The 16,640-nt window shown below is 37.8% G+C and overlaps 3 protein-coding genes and 1 long non-coding RNA gene across 4 annotated transcripts; 3 read left to right on the top strand and 1 right to left on the bottom strand.

Annotated features, from left to right (window-relative positions):
• Window positions 1-1,003: 1,003 nt before the first annotated feature.
• LOC124643365 (adenosine 5'-monophosphoramidase HINT2-like) lies at window positions 1,004-3,161 on the top strand. The gene is made up of 3 exons (XM_047182333.1): window positions 1,004-1,223; window positions 1,609-1,723; window positions 2,911-3,161. Exons 1-3 carry the CDS (start codon window positions 1,131-1,133, stop codon window positions 3,081-3,083), a joined length of 381 nt encoding a protein of 126 aa, XP_047038289.1. The 5' UTR covers window positions 1,004-1,130; the 3' UTR covers window positions 3,084-3,161.
• LOC124643366 lies at window positions 1,574-2,914 on the bottom strand. Its single transcript, XR_006985920.1, has 2 exons — window positions 2,779-2,914; window positions 1,574-2,406 (listed from the first exon to the last, which is right to left on the bottom strand). It is a non-coding gene; the product is annotated as an uncharacterized LOC124643366 (long non-coding RNA).
• Window positions 3,162-3,480: 319 nt separating the features above from the next.
• On the top strand, window positions 3,481-4,546 carry LOC124643364 (adenosine 5'-monophosphoramidase HINT1). The gene is made up of 3 exons (XM_047182332.1): window positions 3,481-3,657; window positions 3,870-3,981; window positions 4,326-4,546. The coding sequence occupies exons 1-3, from the start codon at window positions 3,496-3,498 to the stop codon at window positions 4,484-4,486; spliced, it is 435 nt and encodes a 144-aa protein (XP_047038288.1). The 5' UTR covers window positions 3,481-3,495; the 3' UTR covers window positions 4,487-4,546.
• A 416-nt stretch (window positions 4,547-4,962) lies between these two features.
• On the top strand, window positions 4,963-11,511 carry LOC124643363 (translin). Its single transcript, XM_047182331.1, has 7 exons — window positions 4,963-5,124; window positions 5,313-5,400; window positions 5,479-5,575; window positions 6,633-6,748; window positions 7,198-7,280; window positions 10,748-10,839; window positions 11,294-11,511. The coding sequence occupies exons 1-7, from the start codon at window positions 5,047-5,049 to the stop codon at window positions 11,424-11,426; spliced, it is 687 nt and encodes a 228-aa protein (XP_047038287.1). The 5' UTR covers window positions 4,963-5,046; the 3' UTR covers window positions 11,427-11,511.
• Window positions 11,512-16,640: the final 5,129 nt, after the last annotated feature.

Raw genomic sequence — 16,640 nt, 5'->3', positions numbered from 1 at the left:
TTTTGTCGTGCAATAAACATATTTTCTGTAATAATGATCTTGTAGTAACAATAATATCGAATTATATTGATCTTAATTTTTGAAGCTGGTCACTTTAGCAAATTTTTTTAGGTCACTTTTGTTGGCCTTTAAACTAGAATATTTTATGTATCATGAATTGATCAGATTTTTTAAACTGTGACATGATAAATAAAATTTGAACTAAGGCCCGTCTGGATGGGCTACACAGGCCCGTCTAGGCGCGCCCTTACATCCCCAAATTGTATGACTAAGAAAGAAATCACAATAATTTCATTCCATATACGATTCAAATTTTTAATTAGACATTTTAATTTTTACGATTTATTTTGACGATCACCATTGAGGTAGCTAGCTAGTTCGCATCAACAGACATCCGACATTTCAATATATTGAATACCATATAAGACTGTGATCTGCATTGTATTATATTATTGTGCATGTATATAGCCCAAGTTATGTATTTATAACTTAATATATTAAATGGTTTTGTTTAATTTTGAGGCTTTATTTATTCCATTTAATAAGGCACGTATTTCCCGCTATTTAACGCCTATAGGTCTAAAAACTGTCGGGGCTACGGGATTATTCGCGCGAGTTACCATGGCCCTGGTACATAAAGGGCTCCAGAAGGAACATGGTGGGTTTTAGTCAGTAAGTCACGCTGCCTCACGCTGCACCCACAGCGGAAGAGGTCATTTTATGATTTTTCACATGAAAGACTTTAAAATTTTGATAAACCATCTATGTGTATAATTTATCTAGTTTTATTCTTTGTATCTATACAAAATTGCTTTAGTTAGTTGAATGGTTAAATTCTAAACAGTAGCGAGGAAATTGATTACTTGCGTGAAAAGAAACGTAAGGACGTTCCGTTTAACGTTTTCTTGTTGGCTTCTCATATCACTATGCCAATCATATATACGTTTCTATCTATCTCTTTCAGTTATACACGATATCCTAATGAGTACAACAGATAGAACGCTTATTAATCGAACTACAAGTGATTAGCCCGTTATCTTGATTAGCCTTTCAACAAATACATTTTATTTCATATGTTATCAGTTAATTGTTGTCGTTATAAAGAACAATAGCTTTATTTGTTGAAAAAAATGGCGGTGTCTCAAAAGAGGCCAAGTGTTGCGTCTGTATTTTTTGGCGGGAGAGAGCCAGAAGATACAGAATATATATTTCAAGATGAACAGGTAAACATAATACGTGGTATACAAGTAAATACTTATTTACTTAGATACCACTTATTATTAGTTTAACTCATCTGTATATTAATATAGTAAAGAGGAAACAGATTTTTGTTTGTTTGTTTGTAAGCCCAAAGTCCCCGAATCTACTGAAGAAATTTGAAAAATTCTTCCACTGTTGGTAAGCTACTCTATTCCTGGGTGACATAGCATAGACTATTTATTATACAGGTACAGTTAGAATGTAGTACCCCTGGGACGCGGCGATGTAGCAAGAAACAGCTACTTGACCGATTTTCAACACATCCTTTATGCGGCAGTTCAAAATTCTCACACATCATAATAAATAATGTAACTTCTCTTATAAAATCAACTTTGTATTTTTTTTCAGTGCATAGTATTTGATGAACAGAGAAACAAACAGGCGCCCGTACATTTCATAGTGGTGCCTAAAAAGATGACCCCTACTCTATCAGCCACAACTGTGGATCACGAAAAAGCATTAGGTCAGTATTTTTTTTTTAATCCAAACATTTTGTCACTGTTTACTTTTGTTTATTTGAAGCAGTTCTCTTAGCTCGCTCTAATCTTTATAATATTAAAAACGAAAGAGTTTGCTTGTTTGTTTACACGAACGCGCTAATCTCAGGAACTACTAGTCCTAATTGAAACGTGGCAGTAATAGGTACCTACGCAATTCTCTGGAAAAGTGGTTGCCTAAAAACTAACAAACAAGTTTAGTTCATTTATCTGACCCCTCTGAAACTTGCGTTTAGTTGTCATAATATCTTTGTAATTTAATGACACATTTTAAAGAAAGATAAGTTTATTAATAATCAATCATATCGTACTCAAAGTAAAAATCTATTAATACAAAACTCATAATGACTGCGCGTTTTAGTACTCTAACAAATACTTATGTTGTTATCAAAGGCCACATGAATTCGCAAGGTAACGCTGAGTGGCCTCCAAAGAGTTTGTAAATCATTTTCAGCGACAAGGCTGTTCATTTTACGGCCATGGCCTTGCAAACGTTCTTGAACGCGACCATAGCCTTGTTTTTCAATGTCGTCGTGTTCCGTTTTACTGTTGGTATTCAAAATAGGTCGTAATTATGAAATTTCTAAGTGAATGAATATAAAAATATACAACCCTATTGTTGAGCTACGACATTCCTCTACTTTAAGACCTGCCTCGTTGGTCTAGTGGTCGAAATCGCGGCTGCTGTGCTTGAGGTCTCGGGTTCGATTCCCGGGTCGGGCCGAAATCGCTTTGTGGGTTTTCTTAAACTTTCACAAAGCAGCCCGTAGTCTGGAAGTTGGTGATTGATTCACCCGTGCATCGGAGAGCACGTAAATGTCGGTCCTGCGCCTGATCTCTTTCCGATCGTGTCGAATTGCCGTCCCATCGGGTTATGAGAGTGAAGGAATAGGGAGTGCACCTGTGTCTGCGCAAATGCTCGTGCACTATAATATGTCCTGCGCTGCTGGCTGATCTCCTTAGTGAGAACAGCCGCCGTGGCCGAAATCGGCCGTGGACGCCATTATTATTACTTTAAGACATCTGCAAAACCATTTTATTTAGTTTTATCGTAATCAGCACAGCTTTGGCCCGTGAAAACTGATGATCTTTAATAAACATCTACGTTTCGACATGAAAATAATAGTGATGATAATAAGTTAATTTCTTCCAGGACACTTGTTACTGGTAGCGAAGCAGATTGCTGTAGAAAAGGGCCTAGACAAATCTGGTTATCATGTGATGGTCGATGAACAACATCAAACTAAAAGTCTCAAGTCTCTCCATGTGTTCGGGAGGGCACTGCATCACATGGTGTGGCCCACTGGACCTGGATCTAGACTTTAGAAGTAGAATTTAGGAGATATAATCACGATTAATAGTAAAATACTCTGTAAGTTATGTAAATAAATGTATTTAAGTTTACCTGCTGTTTTATTTCCCAACAATGTTGACCGGCTTCCAATTTATCCGGATGTAGAATACCAGACTTTTACATGAAGTGACTGCCTATCCAGAGAACCTTTGCACGCGCATTTTGGTATCAAGATACCCTTTGCAAGACAGGTTGGTAACCTTGATGACTGACTAGCGGTAATGTCTAACGTTTGCCAAAGATTTTAAAATAACCGCGTCAATCGTTGCTTAACTATATAATCGAACCACCCGTGCGGCTGCTACTTAGATTTGATCCCTCTTTACCATCGCGACGTAAAAATTCTGCGTAACAAGAAACTTACACGTCAACGTCAAAAACACAATGACGTTTGTCCTAACATGTTGTCTGTCAGTGATTTTCTTCACAAAAATGGCTGGCGGTGAGGTAGAACTAGCGCAATCGGCCGCTCCGGCCGCAGATACGATATTCGGAAAGATATTGAGAAAGGAAATACCTGCTAAGTTCGTCTATGAAGATGATCAAGTAAGTTGACTAGTATATTTTTGTTCCTTCAACCATTTTATGAGCACCGGCCGGCTGGCTGAGAAACTGCAATGGGAAATCAGCTGTTGTTCATAATTTTTTCCTAGAATTTTTATGTTATAAATGTAAAATAACCCTCTAGAATTTCGAACGACTTATGTTATTTCAAGAGACTTGATTTATTTTAAGTCATTTTTGGTGTTTTGCCGCAGTGCGTGGCGTTCCATGACGTGAATCCGCAAGCTCCTACGCATATCTTGGTGATACCGAGGAAGCCCATCACACAGCTCTCGAAGGCAGATGATAATGATGAACAACTCCTTGGTAATAATATAAGATCAATACTGCCACTTACAATGAAACTGAAATCAGATAGTTATAACAAAGTTAACTGTATCTACACTCAATATCATTTCAGTCATAGCTTGTATTTGTGGGGTATTCCAGAAATAACTGAATGTTTTCAGAAAAAGTTTTATTATATATGTATACATTTAACTCATTTTAGTTAAAAAACAATACCTAATCAGGTGCCACAAATTAGCCTTTCTGTCACAAGAAACAGCACAAGAATTCTAATTAGACTACCAAAAGACCACCACTACCACTTTGGACTAATATCATTAGCAAGGAGGATGAATTAAACTTTGAAACTTTACTTATTACAGGTCACCTGCTGATTGCAGCCCGTAAAGTAGCTCACAAAGAAGGACTTGACAAGTCTGGCTTCCGCCTTGTCATCAATGATGGCAAGAACGGAGCCCAGAGTGTCTACCACCTTCACATCCACATCCTAGGAGGCCGCCAAATGCACTGGCCCCCTGGCTAATAAGAGTAGAACCTTTTTGCACATTCATGTCTATGAATAAAGATTGTTTTTTTTTCATCATTGGGTTTGTTTTTTTTTTTGTTGCTTGGTTGCTTGAGTTATCAAATACCTAACCTATGTCCTTGTAAAATGTATTATGTATTGAAGAGATATTGATACTGTGATGATTAAAGTTAATTTAAAAGCTGCCTCTACCTTGTATCTACATTTTATTTGATACTAGTAGGTATTTGAAGAATTAACTGATTCAGGTATCTACTTTTGAATACTTGTAGGAATTTGAAGAATAAACTGATTTAGTTTTTCACCCGAATACAGAAAAGTTATTTTCATTACAAACGTTTTCAAAATGATCTATTTTTGCTCATTCATTTATCCTAGAGTACAAGAAATCGTCATAGCACATTGAAAACGCAACAAAATGGTGGCTCAAAAGACGCGTATTCAAACCTAAACAAAAAGTTCTGAGAGAAAAAAACTACTTATTGATTTTCTTTCTGTCACGAAAAGTTGTTTTCATCACTGTTGTTTCATAAATAATTACTGAAAAAGCAGTCAAAATGTGTGAAAATCATGTAATAAACACCATTTTCACGGATTTTCAAAGAAATATGGATACGGATCAAGAAATACGTGAGGTATTTGCTGTTATTTGTTAAACAAATAGGCTTTTTCTTTTTACCGTAACCGCACTTTTAATTTTACTACTTAAGCTTTTAATTTAACTCCCAACTAAACATAAATACACTGTCCGACAATATTTTCATTGTTTTACCAATATTTTCCCGCCATTTTCAATGAATTTAACACACATTGTATGATGTAGGTTATTCGCAACATTTGCAAAGATGTTGGTCAAATATCGCGAGAAGCGACTACAGTTCTTCAAGTAATTCACCATAATGAGGCTGCCAGTAAGCATTCAACTCATAAATAAAACTAATTTGAAGTAATACTCAACACTCCTTTGACTAATCTCGTTTTTTTTTCAGTCACACCAGCTTGTGTCAAGGCAAGGGAATTATTTGAAAAGGCACAAGCAGGCTACGCAAGACTGAAAGAGGCTTTACCCCCTAATGATTATTATAAGTATGTTCACTATTTTTGCATAATGTAAATTATTTCATGACTATCTTATACTTATTTAGATGTTTCCCGCGTTTTTACTAACTACATACACACTACAGTAGTATGTAACTACATGCAGTGTTACGCCCATGTTGATACCTCCTCTTTTATTTACCTTATATTGCAATAATATATTAATAATTATAATCGGTGTTGATTGCCGGGTCCGGCCGAAATCGCTTTGTGGGTTTTAGAAGACTTTAACAAAGCAAGCCCCGAAAGCGAAGCCTGGAAGTTCGAGATTGATTCACCCGTGCATCAAGAGCACGTTAATGTCGGTCCTGCGCCTGATCTCTTTCCGGTCGTGTCGGATTGCCGTCTCAGGCTATGAGAGTGAAGGAAAAGAGAGTGCACCTGTGTCTGCGCAAATGCTTGTACACTATAATGTCCTGTGCAGCTGGCCGATATATGAGAACAGCTGCCATGGCCGAAATCGGGTTAGTGTGTAGCAAAGGGTGTGCAAGACTTTTGGGACTTAGAAAATTTTTCATAAAAAATGAAAATTTCTGAAAATGTCTAGTTTTTCATTTCTATCGTATAGAATACTTAAAAATAAGACGAAAACCATCTGGGCACCTTTTGCCTAGGACCAACGGTTCACCTGAAAATGAGCACTGAAGGTCATTGTAAACAAAGGCAAAGTCGACGGAGCCCCGCTACGCGGGGCTCCTACTTCTGGGTGGTTTAAAAACCTAACCTGTCCGAGTCGGGGTTGCCCTAAGTCGGGGTGTCCATAGTCGACGGAGCCCCTTTACGCGGGGCTCCTTGGTCCTAGACAAAAAGTGCCCAGATAGATGGTTTTCGTCTTATTTTTAGGTATTCTATACGATGGAAATGAAAAACTAGGCATTTTCAGAAATTTTCATTTTTTATGAAAAATTTTCTAAGTCCCAAAAGCCTTGCACACCCTTTGCTACACTCCAACCCGAAATCGGCCTTGGACGCCATTATTATTATTATTGCAATAATATTTTAGTAATTCTAAGTAAAGTAACACCTGATTCCGTAATGACTTTAGATACCAGGAGCATTGGCGTAACATGACACAGCGTTACTGCTTCCTCATCGCGCTCACCATCTGGCTGGAGACAGGCATCCTCGCCACACACGACACTGTCGCTCAGATATTAGGCAGTAAGTACAATATATCACATCACACTAATTAATACAAGCAAAAGGGTTTCTATAACATGACATGTCAAGTTACAGTGGCCCCGTGGGTAAAACACCTGTCTCTCAATTTATCAGCTTGTAGGATCGATTACTGAAGGTTTAAGTCTTTGATTTGCTTCAATCACTAGACCCGCTCATGGCTGACTGGCGATTTCACACTTCAAGGTTTCCCCAAAAGGTTTCCTTTACCTTTACTCAGTCTTTGGTGTCTAAGATACACTTAAAGTGTACATGCAACTATGTAACTTAGCAAAGTTGCACTGGAACTTGCCCGACCTGGAATCTAACCCACACAAAACTTGAGAGGCTTCTTTCATTCTAATGTTGATTGAGATTGATTTTCAGACTTGATGATTTTTTAAAAGACAATCTACTAAGACTTATATAACTTTTTATGTAATCATTTTCAGTAAGTGTCATTGAAAGGAAGACGGGCTTCCATCTAGATATAGAGGACTACCTCAATGGACTGCTGCAGCTGTGCTCTGAGCTGGTAACATTATCTACATACTATTATATATTATAATTTTGTCTTTGAATACATAATATATGTGCAAGGAAACAATGTATCAAGAAAACTGTACTTTTCATGCCAAAACTACTGAACCGCAGGAACAGCTAATATTCACTGAAAGGAGTAACTATATGAATATTGAATTCAGAAACAATATGTACCCACACCCATCATTTGTGCACTAATCAGTTGCATCGCTAGCTGCAACATTATGGTCCCCATGAAAAAAAATCAGAAGTTTGATAACCACTAACCAGTCCAGTCCTGGATTTATGACTAGGCCGTATAGGACGCCTAGTGGCGGCAGCGTCACAGGGGCGTAGGATTTCAGAGGACAAAAGTCAAACACATCCACTGGGCTCACTCATTCCTATCGTTAAAGAGAGGTCTTACTAATAGTAGGGGAGGCCTAGAAGGGATTTTGGGATTTACTCAAGCGCGGCAGATTAGTATATAGGGAGGTACCTATTACCCCATTTAACACCTCCACCAAATATAAGCCCTGTATATGTAGCCGCGTGTCTAGAATAAAGGATCAGATTAGTAAAAAAAAAAATATCATCTGACATTCTCCAGCGCGTCAGATTAAGATAGGGTAAGTTAGTTATATGCTAAAAAGTGTATATTCCACTAATCTGACAATTTGCGATTGACGATAAGAAGTAGGAAGGTTACAAACTTGTAAAAAAAAACTTCATCTTGACTTTCTCGAGCGCGGCTAATTTTTTTTTTATTTTGAAGGGAATAATTCAACGTTCACGAAAAATATATAATCTGACGATTCCCGTAAGCCGAAGTAAGGAAAATTAATCGATAAAGTTTAAAGCGTGCAGCTACGTGATGCCGGTATTCTCCTCCCAGGTTTCTATTCCTCTCTCTCTTTTTTCAATTCAATTCATTTGCAATAAGTGTTGGTACATTTTGGGTCTTAAATAATCTACACTAATATTATAAAGCTGAAGAGTTTTTTTGTTTGAACTCGCTAATCTCAGGAAGTCATACATAGTATGCAGATATACTGTTTTTAACGAAGATGATTCATTTTATTGGCTACTTTCGTTAAATACGTGTTCCTTCCAGTTGCATTGCTTGTCTATCGTGATACCGAGAAATGCCATTTCGTATACTTCTTGTAATTTATGTCCTCTATAATTACTCTTTATAGTCTTCTTTTTATACAGTCGTGGTGGCCTAGTCATCCGGTTAGACTGGAAGCCGACCCCAACATAGTTGGGAAAAAGGCTAGGCAGATGATGATGAACCTTATTTTTTATCTATATGTATTAAATTGAATAAAATTAGTTTTTGTAAGATTTACGCGTAGATTATTTCCGTCAAGCCATGTTATTATAGATTCAATTGTATTGTTTATGTCACATGTATATTTATCAATGTCATTATAATTCAATGTAATTATAAGGCATCGTTCAGACCAAACGTATTGTCAGCCGCTGACTGTGAGCGCGCGTTACGCAGTTTATTGCTTTTCCATATATATTGAAATTGTCGTTCACATCACACCGAACCGACTATACGCTATTACGTCGCCTGTTGTCGCTGACTCTCAGTGGCCGATTATTTTACTACGCGACTATGCACGGCGGACGCGGATTGGCTACGCGGACGCAGTTGCCGAATAGCGTCGCTCCGCCGCGCCCGCACCGCCGCGCGCCTCGGCCGCAATACACTCGAGAAACAAACTTCAATGAGGACAGACGTGACACGTGACACCTCGCGATGTTCGACACCGAAAAGTTTATTGCAGAAGTACATTCTAGAGAATGTATTTGGAATGCGAATTCAGAAGAATTTAGTGATAGAAACTTACGAAGATGCGCTTGGGAAGACATAGCATCTGTTATGTATGAAGATTGGGGGGTTCAAATACTGAGCTCTTTTATGTGTAGAATAGTCAGCCGCTCAGCGTACGCATCTAGTGTGAACCTACACGAGCCTATTCTTTTGTTCACACATGTAGCGCATCGTACGCTATAGCTTATTGTCGGCTTGGTGAGTACGCGTACTGCAGATTGAGTCGACGTTCATACTGGGGCAGACAGTGAGTATACTCACAGTCAGCGGCGGACAATACGTTTGGTGTGAACAATCCCTTATAGAAATGTATGTAATGTATGAGCAGATTGGTACACTCCGCCAATAGCAATTTCATACATATCATTGGATAGGCCTTTTTATCTAGAACAACCTTTATTATGACAGCTTTGTTGAAATGTTTATCCGTTCTGGGATATAGATCAAAAAGTGTGTAAAAGTGAAAACTAAATAATCTATTGATATCTCAAGTTTTAAAGGAATACCAAAGTGCTACAACGTGTATGTCTTGTAAGTACTAAGTACTTGCTGTGCAGACATTGGTGTCCAAGATAAACTTAGACAGTACATACAAACTTAGAAAAGTTGCATTGGTACTTGCCTGACCTGGAATCGAATCCACATACTTGAGAGGTTGGTTCTTTACTCACTAGGCCACCACGACTTAGATAATGATTATAACAAAATTAAAAAACAACGACATTGGTGTTAATTTTTCAAAGAAAATTAGGTTACAGTATTGATTAATATTAGTTTTAAAAACTTTCCATTGTCAGATTAAGCGAGTCTCTCCAGATAATCGTCAGATTATAAGATGATTACGTTAAGGGTACATAAATGAACCATATATATCTTAATCTGACGCGCTCGAGTATTTCAAAATGGCGATTTTTTTTTGCAAATTTAAATAATGACCACGAGTTTAGGTCACGTCTAAATCGTCAGATTATTGCATAAGAGACTTCGTTTTGGTTCACTTAACACCCCTTTTGAAAATCTGTCGCGCTCGATAAAATTATTTTTTTTCCCATTTTTAACCCTTACCTACGACCACCTCCACCATGGAAACAGTCAGATTAATATACGTATGTTTAAAAAATGACGTACGACGTGCATGCTATTAATATCTGACGCGCTCGAGTATATCCATGCAACTGTTTTTTTTTACATTTTTGAAAGTTTATAGCCGCTCCACCCACCGATGAAAGTGTGTGTATGTCAGGACATTTTTTTCTTCTTATCATCTAAGCTTCGCAATCTAATAGGTCTCATTGACGCTCGAGTCACTCCCGGTTTAGCACTCTTGCCTCCCCTACTATAATAGTGCCGTTTTTCCTTTTGGATTGAAAAAATTGAAAATTATTATTTTAGAACACATTTAGTAATAAAGTAGCTTACACTCATAAAAAGTCACACCATACTGTTGACCAAGTAACTAACTTGAGGAGATCAGATAGGCAGTCACTCCATGAAGCCACACTTGCACTCAGCTGCATCCGGTTAGACTGGAAACCATCCACAATCTGATTAGGAAAGGGTACGGGCTAAGGCTAGGCACTTGATAATAGCCGAAATAAATCCATATTTTAACGGTTTGACTTATTTGTTTGCAGGCTCGCCTGGCAGTCAACTCAGTAACTCGGGGCGACTATGAGAAACCTCTGCAGATCTCTAAGTTTGTCATGGAGTTAAATGCAGGGTTCAGGTGAATATTACTTCATTTAAAACTAAAAGTTTAAAGTTATACATTTTACATGCATGTACGTATTGTAGTGTATCAGTTGTGTCCAGCATCCATACATAACACAGACTAATTAATAGCAGCCAACCCTGTGTGAAAGGTATCGGGATATTAAAAAAAACTCTTGAATTTAATTGAATTTATCTTGAATTGAATTGAACCAGTAGAAACTGAATTGCTTATTTACTTATACATCTTTGAAAATAAGGTTCTAATCATACTATTTTGGTGGTCCTTATTTATTTATTTGTGAGCTATTCAGGTTATAAAATATATCAAAACCGTTTTTTGTGCCGTCAATAAAGATTTCTTATATCTTAAAAAAATTACATTATATACTTCATTAAAATTCTCAAAAAACATTCTCATTAGGTGATTAAAGCGAGAAATTTTACACTACCTAACTTACTTTTTACAGATTACTGAACCTAAAGAACGATCACCTGCGCAAACGCTTCGACGTTCTGAAATACGACGTGAAGAAGATAGAAGAAGTTGTCTATGATCTCAGTATTAGAGGCTTGCGTCCCAAACCCGAGCCTACTATCTAAGTGTACTCTTAGTTCTCATTGTAAAAGTATTCATTAATTAAAAATTTAATACTACTTAAAAATAATAATAAATGATTATGCGGTATATTGAGTTTTTTTGTTACCCATCGATTACACTGGTCAAAAAACTATTATTATGAAAAAAACTCGTTTTTGGTAATTTAGGAGGGGTATATCTCTAAATCCCGACGTGCTAGTGCAACTTTATGTTCTGGACTTCGATTACGTATCAAATATTCTATAAGAAATGATATATTTCACCTTTGCACCAAAAATGCTGTTGATCAGTGTTATAGATATCATCTGCGTAGCTTTTTCCCAACTATGTTGGGGTCGGCTTTCAGGCTAACTGGATGCAGCGGGGTACCAGTGTTTTACAAGGAGCGACTGCCTATTTGACATCCTCAACCCAGTTACCCAGGCAGCCCAATACGCGTAGATAAGACTGGTTGTCATTAGAATAACTTTGGCAGTCGATATGGGTAGTCAGAAGCCAGTATCCAACATTGTTGGAAAAAGGCTAGGCAGATGATGAATAGAAAAGATATGATGACATCTTTCTGACAACATATAAACTGACATGACCTGAAATAAGACCACATTCATGAGCTTTCGGGATACAATATGTAGATGGCGCCACTTGGGGTTTTCCAAACCATAATATGCTGCTTCGCAAGTCTAGTGCTGTTAATTGCTGGTCACGGGATTCGAATCCCAAGTCGGGCCGAAATCGCTTTGTTGTATATATGATACTCATAATGCAGCCCGCAGTCTGGAATTTGGTGATTGGTACACCCGTGCATCGGAGAGCACGTAAATGTCGATCCTGCGCCTGATCTCTCTCCGGTCGTGTCGGATTGCTGTCCGGTCAGGTTATGAGAATGAAGGATCAGGGAATGCGATAATTGTCCTGGACGCCATTGTTTTTAGCTATTTTGAATAAAATAAAAACGGATTATGTCTAAAAAATCCTATCACACGTATTATCTATTTATCCCTATTTATTCATACAAACTTACCATAACCCGTTATAACCTTGTTTCAATTTCTGGAAATTTTAAATTAAATACACCATTGTAATATACAATACTTATTTACATATATAACGTCGTACGGGCAACTAAATGCCCACATTATTCCTGTCAGCAGTAAGTTGAAGTTAACTGTGAAGTCACAGATATGAGAATATTAATCATAATTATCTTGTGTATACCTTATGTGGTGGCTGCAGAACTTCAACATGGAGAGACAGACCCTCAGGTAGAACGGAAAAGTATTGTACCTCATCATGGACCTATAGGTAATATAATATAATTATTTATTTAATTGCTAATATTATGCAGTTAATCCTGCAACCCGAGATAACCACTTTCCTTACTCAGGATAATTTATATCTATACACCAATATTATGGAAGAAAATTTTGAGTATTAATCGCTTCATAATAATTCCACTAATTCATGAGACAAGCATGTACAAATTAGGGCAATCCTTTTTATTTTTAACTATGAAATTTATTTTCAATTTTCAGGACACCTAGGATCACATGACTCTCCCCTGTATATCTGAGCGAGACCATTGTCTTTTAGACCAAGACCAATTAAAAGACCTAGGCCGGGGCATAGGCGGCCGTGACCGGGACATAGACGGCCGAGACCAGGGCATATACGGCCGAAACCAGGTCATATACGGCCGAAACCGGGTCATGTACGGCCGAGACCGGGGCAAAGACGGCCGAGACCGGGACATAGACGGCCGAGACCAGTGATCAAATTACCGATTTGGGGCTGTCATGTGAAAATTAAAACTCATTCCATAGTTAACACAGTAGATAATTAAATTAATGTCTTAACCAACATTTTTCAAATAATTATTTCCGCTTTGTATTTAATCAATGTTTTTTTTGTTATTATATGTTTATTAGTAAATAAAGTTTTTTTAAATTACTAGTCTAGGCTCTTACTTGTTATGAGCTTTAAATAAATATTAACTAATGAAAATATATGAATGTACGAACATAACTTCAGCACGATCGCAACAAATTGAATAACGCTTTTTTTATATTTATTGAGTTTTTACTTGCTAGGCCAAGGTTTGTATTGGAAAATATTTTTGTATGAAATTGCAGGCAAATTAAATTCTCCCGCGCAGCTGGGTCGTACTTAAATAGTTAAATACTTATAGTATTCCTAGAGATACCGGAATATGTACCTATGCAGTTTTCCAAAATAGGAACTAACTTTAATACGATAAAGAAAATTTAATCATCCTTTTAAAGAGAGGTTTGTTTGTCATCATATCATAAAGAGGAATCATATTGTTGTAAAGGCTTCAAAACTCCTAAACCGATCTGAAAAATTCTTTCACAGTGGAAAAGCTCCACTATCCCTGATTAATACAGGCAATATTTTATCCAGGTGAAACCGGGATAACAGCTAAAATAGCTACTAATGTGATGACATTTATATATAGTCTGTCAACATGACGTAAGGCGTGGTACAGACAGCTTGGATTGCGTTTGCCGTGCAGTCGTGTTGGCTTCCGGAGTGAGTGCACGCCTTTAGATCGGGGACCTCTTACACCGTAGCGTAATATTGTAATATAAGTACTTACGAAACAGAAATAAAATTCAGAAAATATTTCAGTTGGTATTTAATAAAAAAACAGATCGTAAAAAATAAGCACTTTATTATAGTGTTTCATTTATTTGCTACTAGCTTCTGCCCGCGACTTCGTACGCGGATCCTGTCCCTTATGCTAGGGAGTACGGGGTCAGCAAAATCAAAGATCTGAATCGTCTGATATTGAATTTTAAGGGCCCGTTGACTTGAAAACAACGGAATACGCATAGCCATTAGAAATGTTCCATATATTTAATTTTTGTACTTTAACGGCAAAAGCACAGCAGACTAAACAAAACGCTGAGAACTGAACCGCAATAGACGTGACCATAGGGATAAAAGTAGTGATTCTAATTAGTCCGCATTTAAGTTGTGTGTGGCAAAAATATTACACGTATTATTACGTAAAAAAACATTAAATGTTACTGAGATGACAAAGTCGTGATGACTTAGTGGAAGTCGTGGTGGTTTAGTGGGTAGAGAACCAATCTCTCAAGTATGAGCGTGCGTCTTTGATTCCAGGTCTGGCAAGTACCTGCCAATGCAACTTTTCTAAGTTCGTATGTACTTTCTACGTATATTTTGGATACCAATGACCGTTATTTGGAGGGGATGTTAAACTGTAGGTTCCGGCTGTCATTGAACATTCTTGGCAGTCGTTATGGGTAGTCAGAAGCCAGTAAGTCTGAGCAGTTTTACCGAGGGGTGTTGGGTTGAGCGGTTAACCGGGTTGTGGAGGTCAAATAGGCAGTCGCTCCTTTTAAAACACTGGTACTCAGTTGCATCGTGACTGGAAGTCGACCCTAACATAATTGGGACAAAGGCTCTTGAGATAATAATGAGATATAAGCATCGCAGGACATCTGAGGCTGATGACGGGGAGTAGCGACCCCGCGGGGCATATATACTGAGTTCTCCAGGGAGAGTATACTGTCCCCCATCTCCGGCCGGTTGGTGTGAACCATGACGGGGGTAGGTCTCACGTCTCTGGCTTGGCTTGACCATCCAGAGTGGAGTCGCTTGAGCAGGGTTAGTAGCCCTGCTCGGAGGATAGGTGCCTCGTGGTAAGTGACCCACAGGGAGCGCGTAATCTGCGTTTAAAATCCGCCGAGGTATCCTCACACTTCAGCCGCTCATGTCCCTGTTGCCCTTTTGTTGATATTCAGTGACAGATTCCCGGGGGCCCAGTAAGTGAGTTGGCGAGTCTCCACCTGCCATTTTTACATGTATCTAATACATTGTCATCGGCAGGTGCCATAGTTCCCGTAGTTTCCCCATTCCTAGTCCATTAGCATCCCATCACAATAGCCCAAGTAGTATTCATTCACAGTTAGCAATGGTATAGCACAGATTGTCTTTTTTTTAACGACGTTCACCGGGGATTGTCCTTGGGTTCATTTCTATATATGTGTATAAAGGGATAATTGTCGGTTTTGTGTCACCATTTCATTAAAGTTGTCTCAAAAGGGCTTCAGCGTGTTGGCTTTGGCCTCACGTTGGCTCCCAAAAATTCGGAACTCTGTAGTCCGAGGTCTGGAAGAGACATACAAAATAATAATGAGATATATATAACGCAAAAAATTCGGAGAGTGGGGGCTCGTGACGCCACGTCTAGGTTTGTAAAATTTGTACTAAGCAGTGACTTAACACAAAATTCAAGCGTGTTATATCTTCGTTATTATTTGTTTGTGAGAAGGAGAAAAGAAAAAATACGTGTCCATTATTTTAGGGTTATCTAAAAGACGGACTAATTACTTTTTTTGATTCACCATACCTATTTCATAACATTCATTTCTATACATTTCAAGTGTAGTATTGCTCTTGAAGTTCCACATCAGGTGTTCCAGATCTTCGATGTTTATACGTCAAAAGAGAGAGTGCTTATCAGATTGAACCACTTTTGCTAAAACGTCATATCTTTATAAGCTATAGTCTAGCTGGGCTCCTGGGTTTCCACATCAGGTGTTTTACATCTTCAATTTTTATAAGTCAACAGAGAGTGCTTATCAGATTGAACAACTTTTGCTAAAACGTCATACCTCTATATGCTATAGTCTAGCTGGGTCCCTGGAGTTCCACATCAGGTGTTTTAGATCTTCAATTTGTATAAGTCAATAGAAAGTGCTCATCAAATTGAACAACTTTTGCTAAAACGGCATACCTGTATATGGTACAGAGAAGCTGGGCTCTTGGGGTTCCACATCAGGTGTTCCAGATCTTCAAATTTATTATCTCAGCTGAAAATGCTCATCACATGAAACAATTTTTGCCATGACACCATTTTTGTATCTTTTATAGTTTTGTTGGTCTGTTGGTGTTCTGCATCAGGTCTTCAAGTTTCGAAGATAAATTATAGCCTATATGTTGACCAGGCTTAATACTGACACAACAAAGAAAAAATCATTGAAATCCGTTCAGTAGTTCGGAAGATTAGCGTGTACAAACAAACAGACATACAGACATACAGACAGAATTTTTTTTTTGGATTTGTGCTCCATTACTGTTTCTAAACCCCACCCAATTATTATTTTTTTAATATATTCAATGTACAGACACAGTTTTTTTACAGATTTATTATATGTATATGTTACCGT

This window comes from Helicoverpa zea, chromosome 27, assembly GCF_022581195.2.
Source record: "Helicoverpa zea isolate HzStark_Cry1AcR chromosome 27, ilHelZeax1.1, whole genome shotgun sequence".
In the NCBI taxonomy this organism is placed as follows: domain Eukaryota; kingdom Metazoa; phylum Arthropoda; class Insecta; order Lepidoptera; family Noctuidae; genus Helicoverpa; species Helicoverpa zea.
This window is presented reverse-complemented; position numbering and strand designations above follow the sequence as displayed.

What these genes read in the sequence shown, in the direction of transcription:
- LOC124643365 (XM_047182333.1), top strand. Translation starts at nt 1,131, where the DNA reads ATGGCGGTGTCTCAAAAGAGGCCAAGTGTTGCGTCTGTATTTTTTGGC. An exon ending in ATATATTTCAAGATGAACAG is followed by an intron (nt 1,224 to 1,608) that starts GTAAACATAATA and finishes ATTTTTTTTCAG; the next exon opens with TGCATAGTATTTGATGAACA. An exon ending in GGATCACGAAAAAGCATTAG is followed by an intron (nt 1,724 to 2,910) that starts GTCAGTATTTTT and finishes AATTTCTTCCAG; the next exon opens with GACACTTGTTACTGGTAGCG.
- LOC124643364 (XM_047182332.1), top strand. Translation starts at nt 3,496, where the DNA reads ATGACGTTTGTCCTAACATGTTGTCTGTCAGTGATTTTCTTCACAAAA. An exon ending in TCGTCTATGAAGATGATCAA is followed by an intron (nt 3,658 to 3,869) that starts GTAAGTTGACTA and finishes GTTTTGCCGCAG; the next exon opens with TGCGTGGCGTTCCATGACGT. An exon ending in TAATGATGAACAACTCCTTG is followed by an intron (nt 3,982 to 4,325) that starts GTAATAATATAA and finishes TACTTATTACAG; the next exon opens with GTCACCTGCTGATTGCAGCC.
- LOC124643363 (XM_047182331.1), top strand. Translation starts at nt 5,047, where the DNA reads ATGTGTGAAAATCATGTAATAAACACCATTTTCACGGATTTTCAAAGA. An exon ending in CCCCCTAATGATTATTATAA is followed by an intron (nt 5,576 to 6,632) that starts GTATGTTCACTA and finishes TAATGACTTTAG; the next exon opens with ATACCAGGAGCATTGGCGTA. An exon ending in GAGTTAAATGCAGGGTTCAG is followed by an intron (nt 10,840 to 11,293) that starts GTGAATATTACT and finishes TACTTTTTACAG; the next exon opens with ATTACTGAACCTAAAGAACG.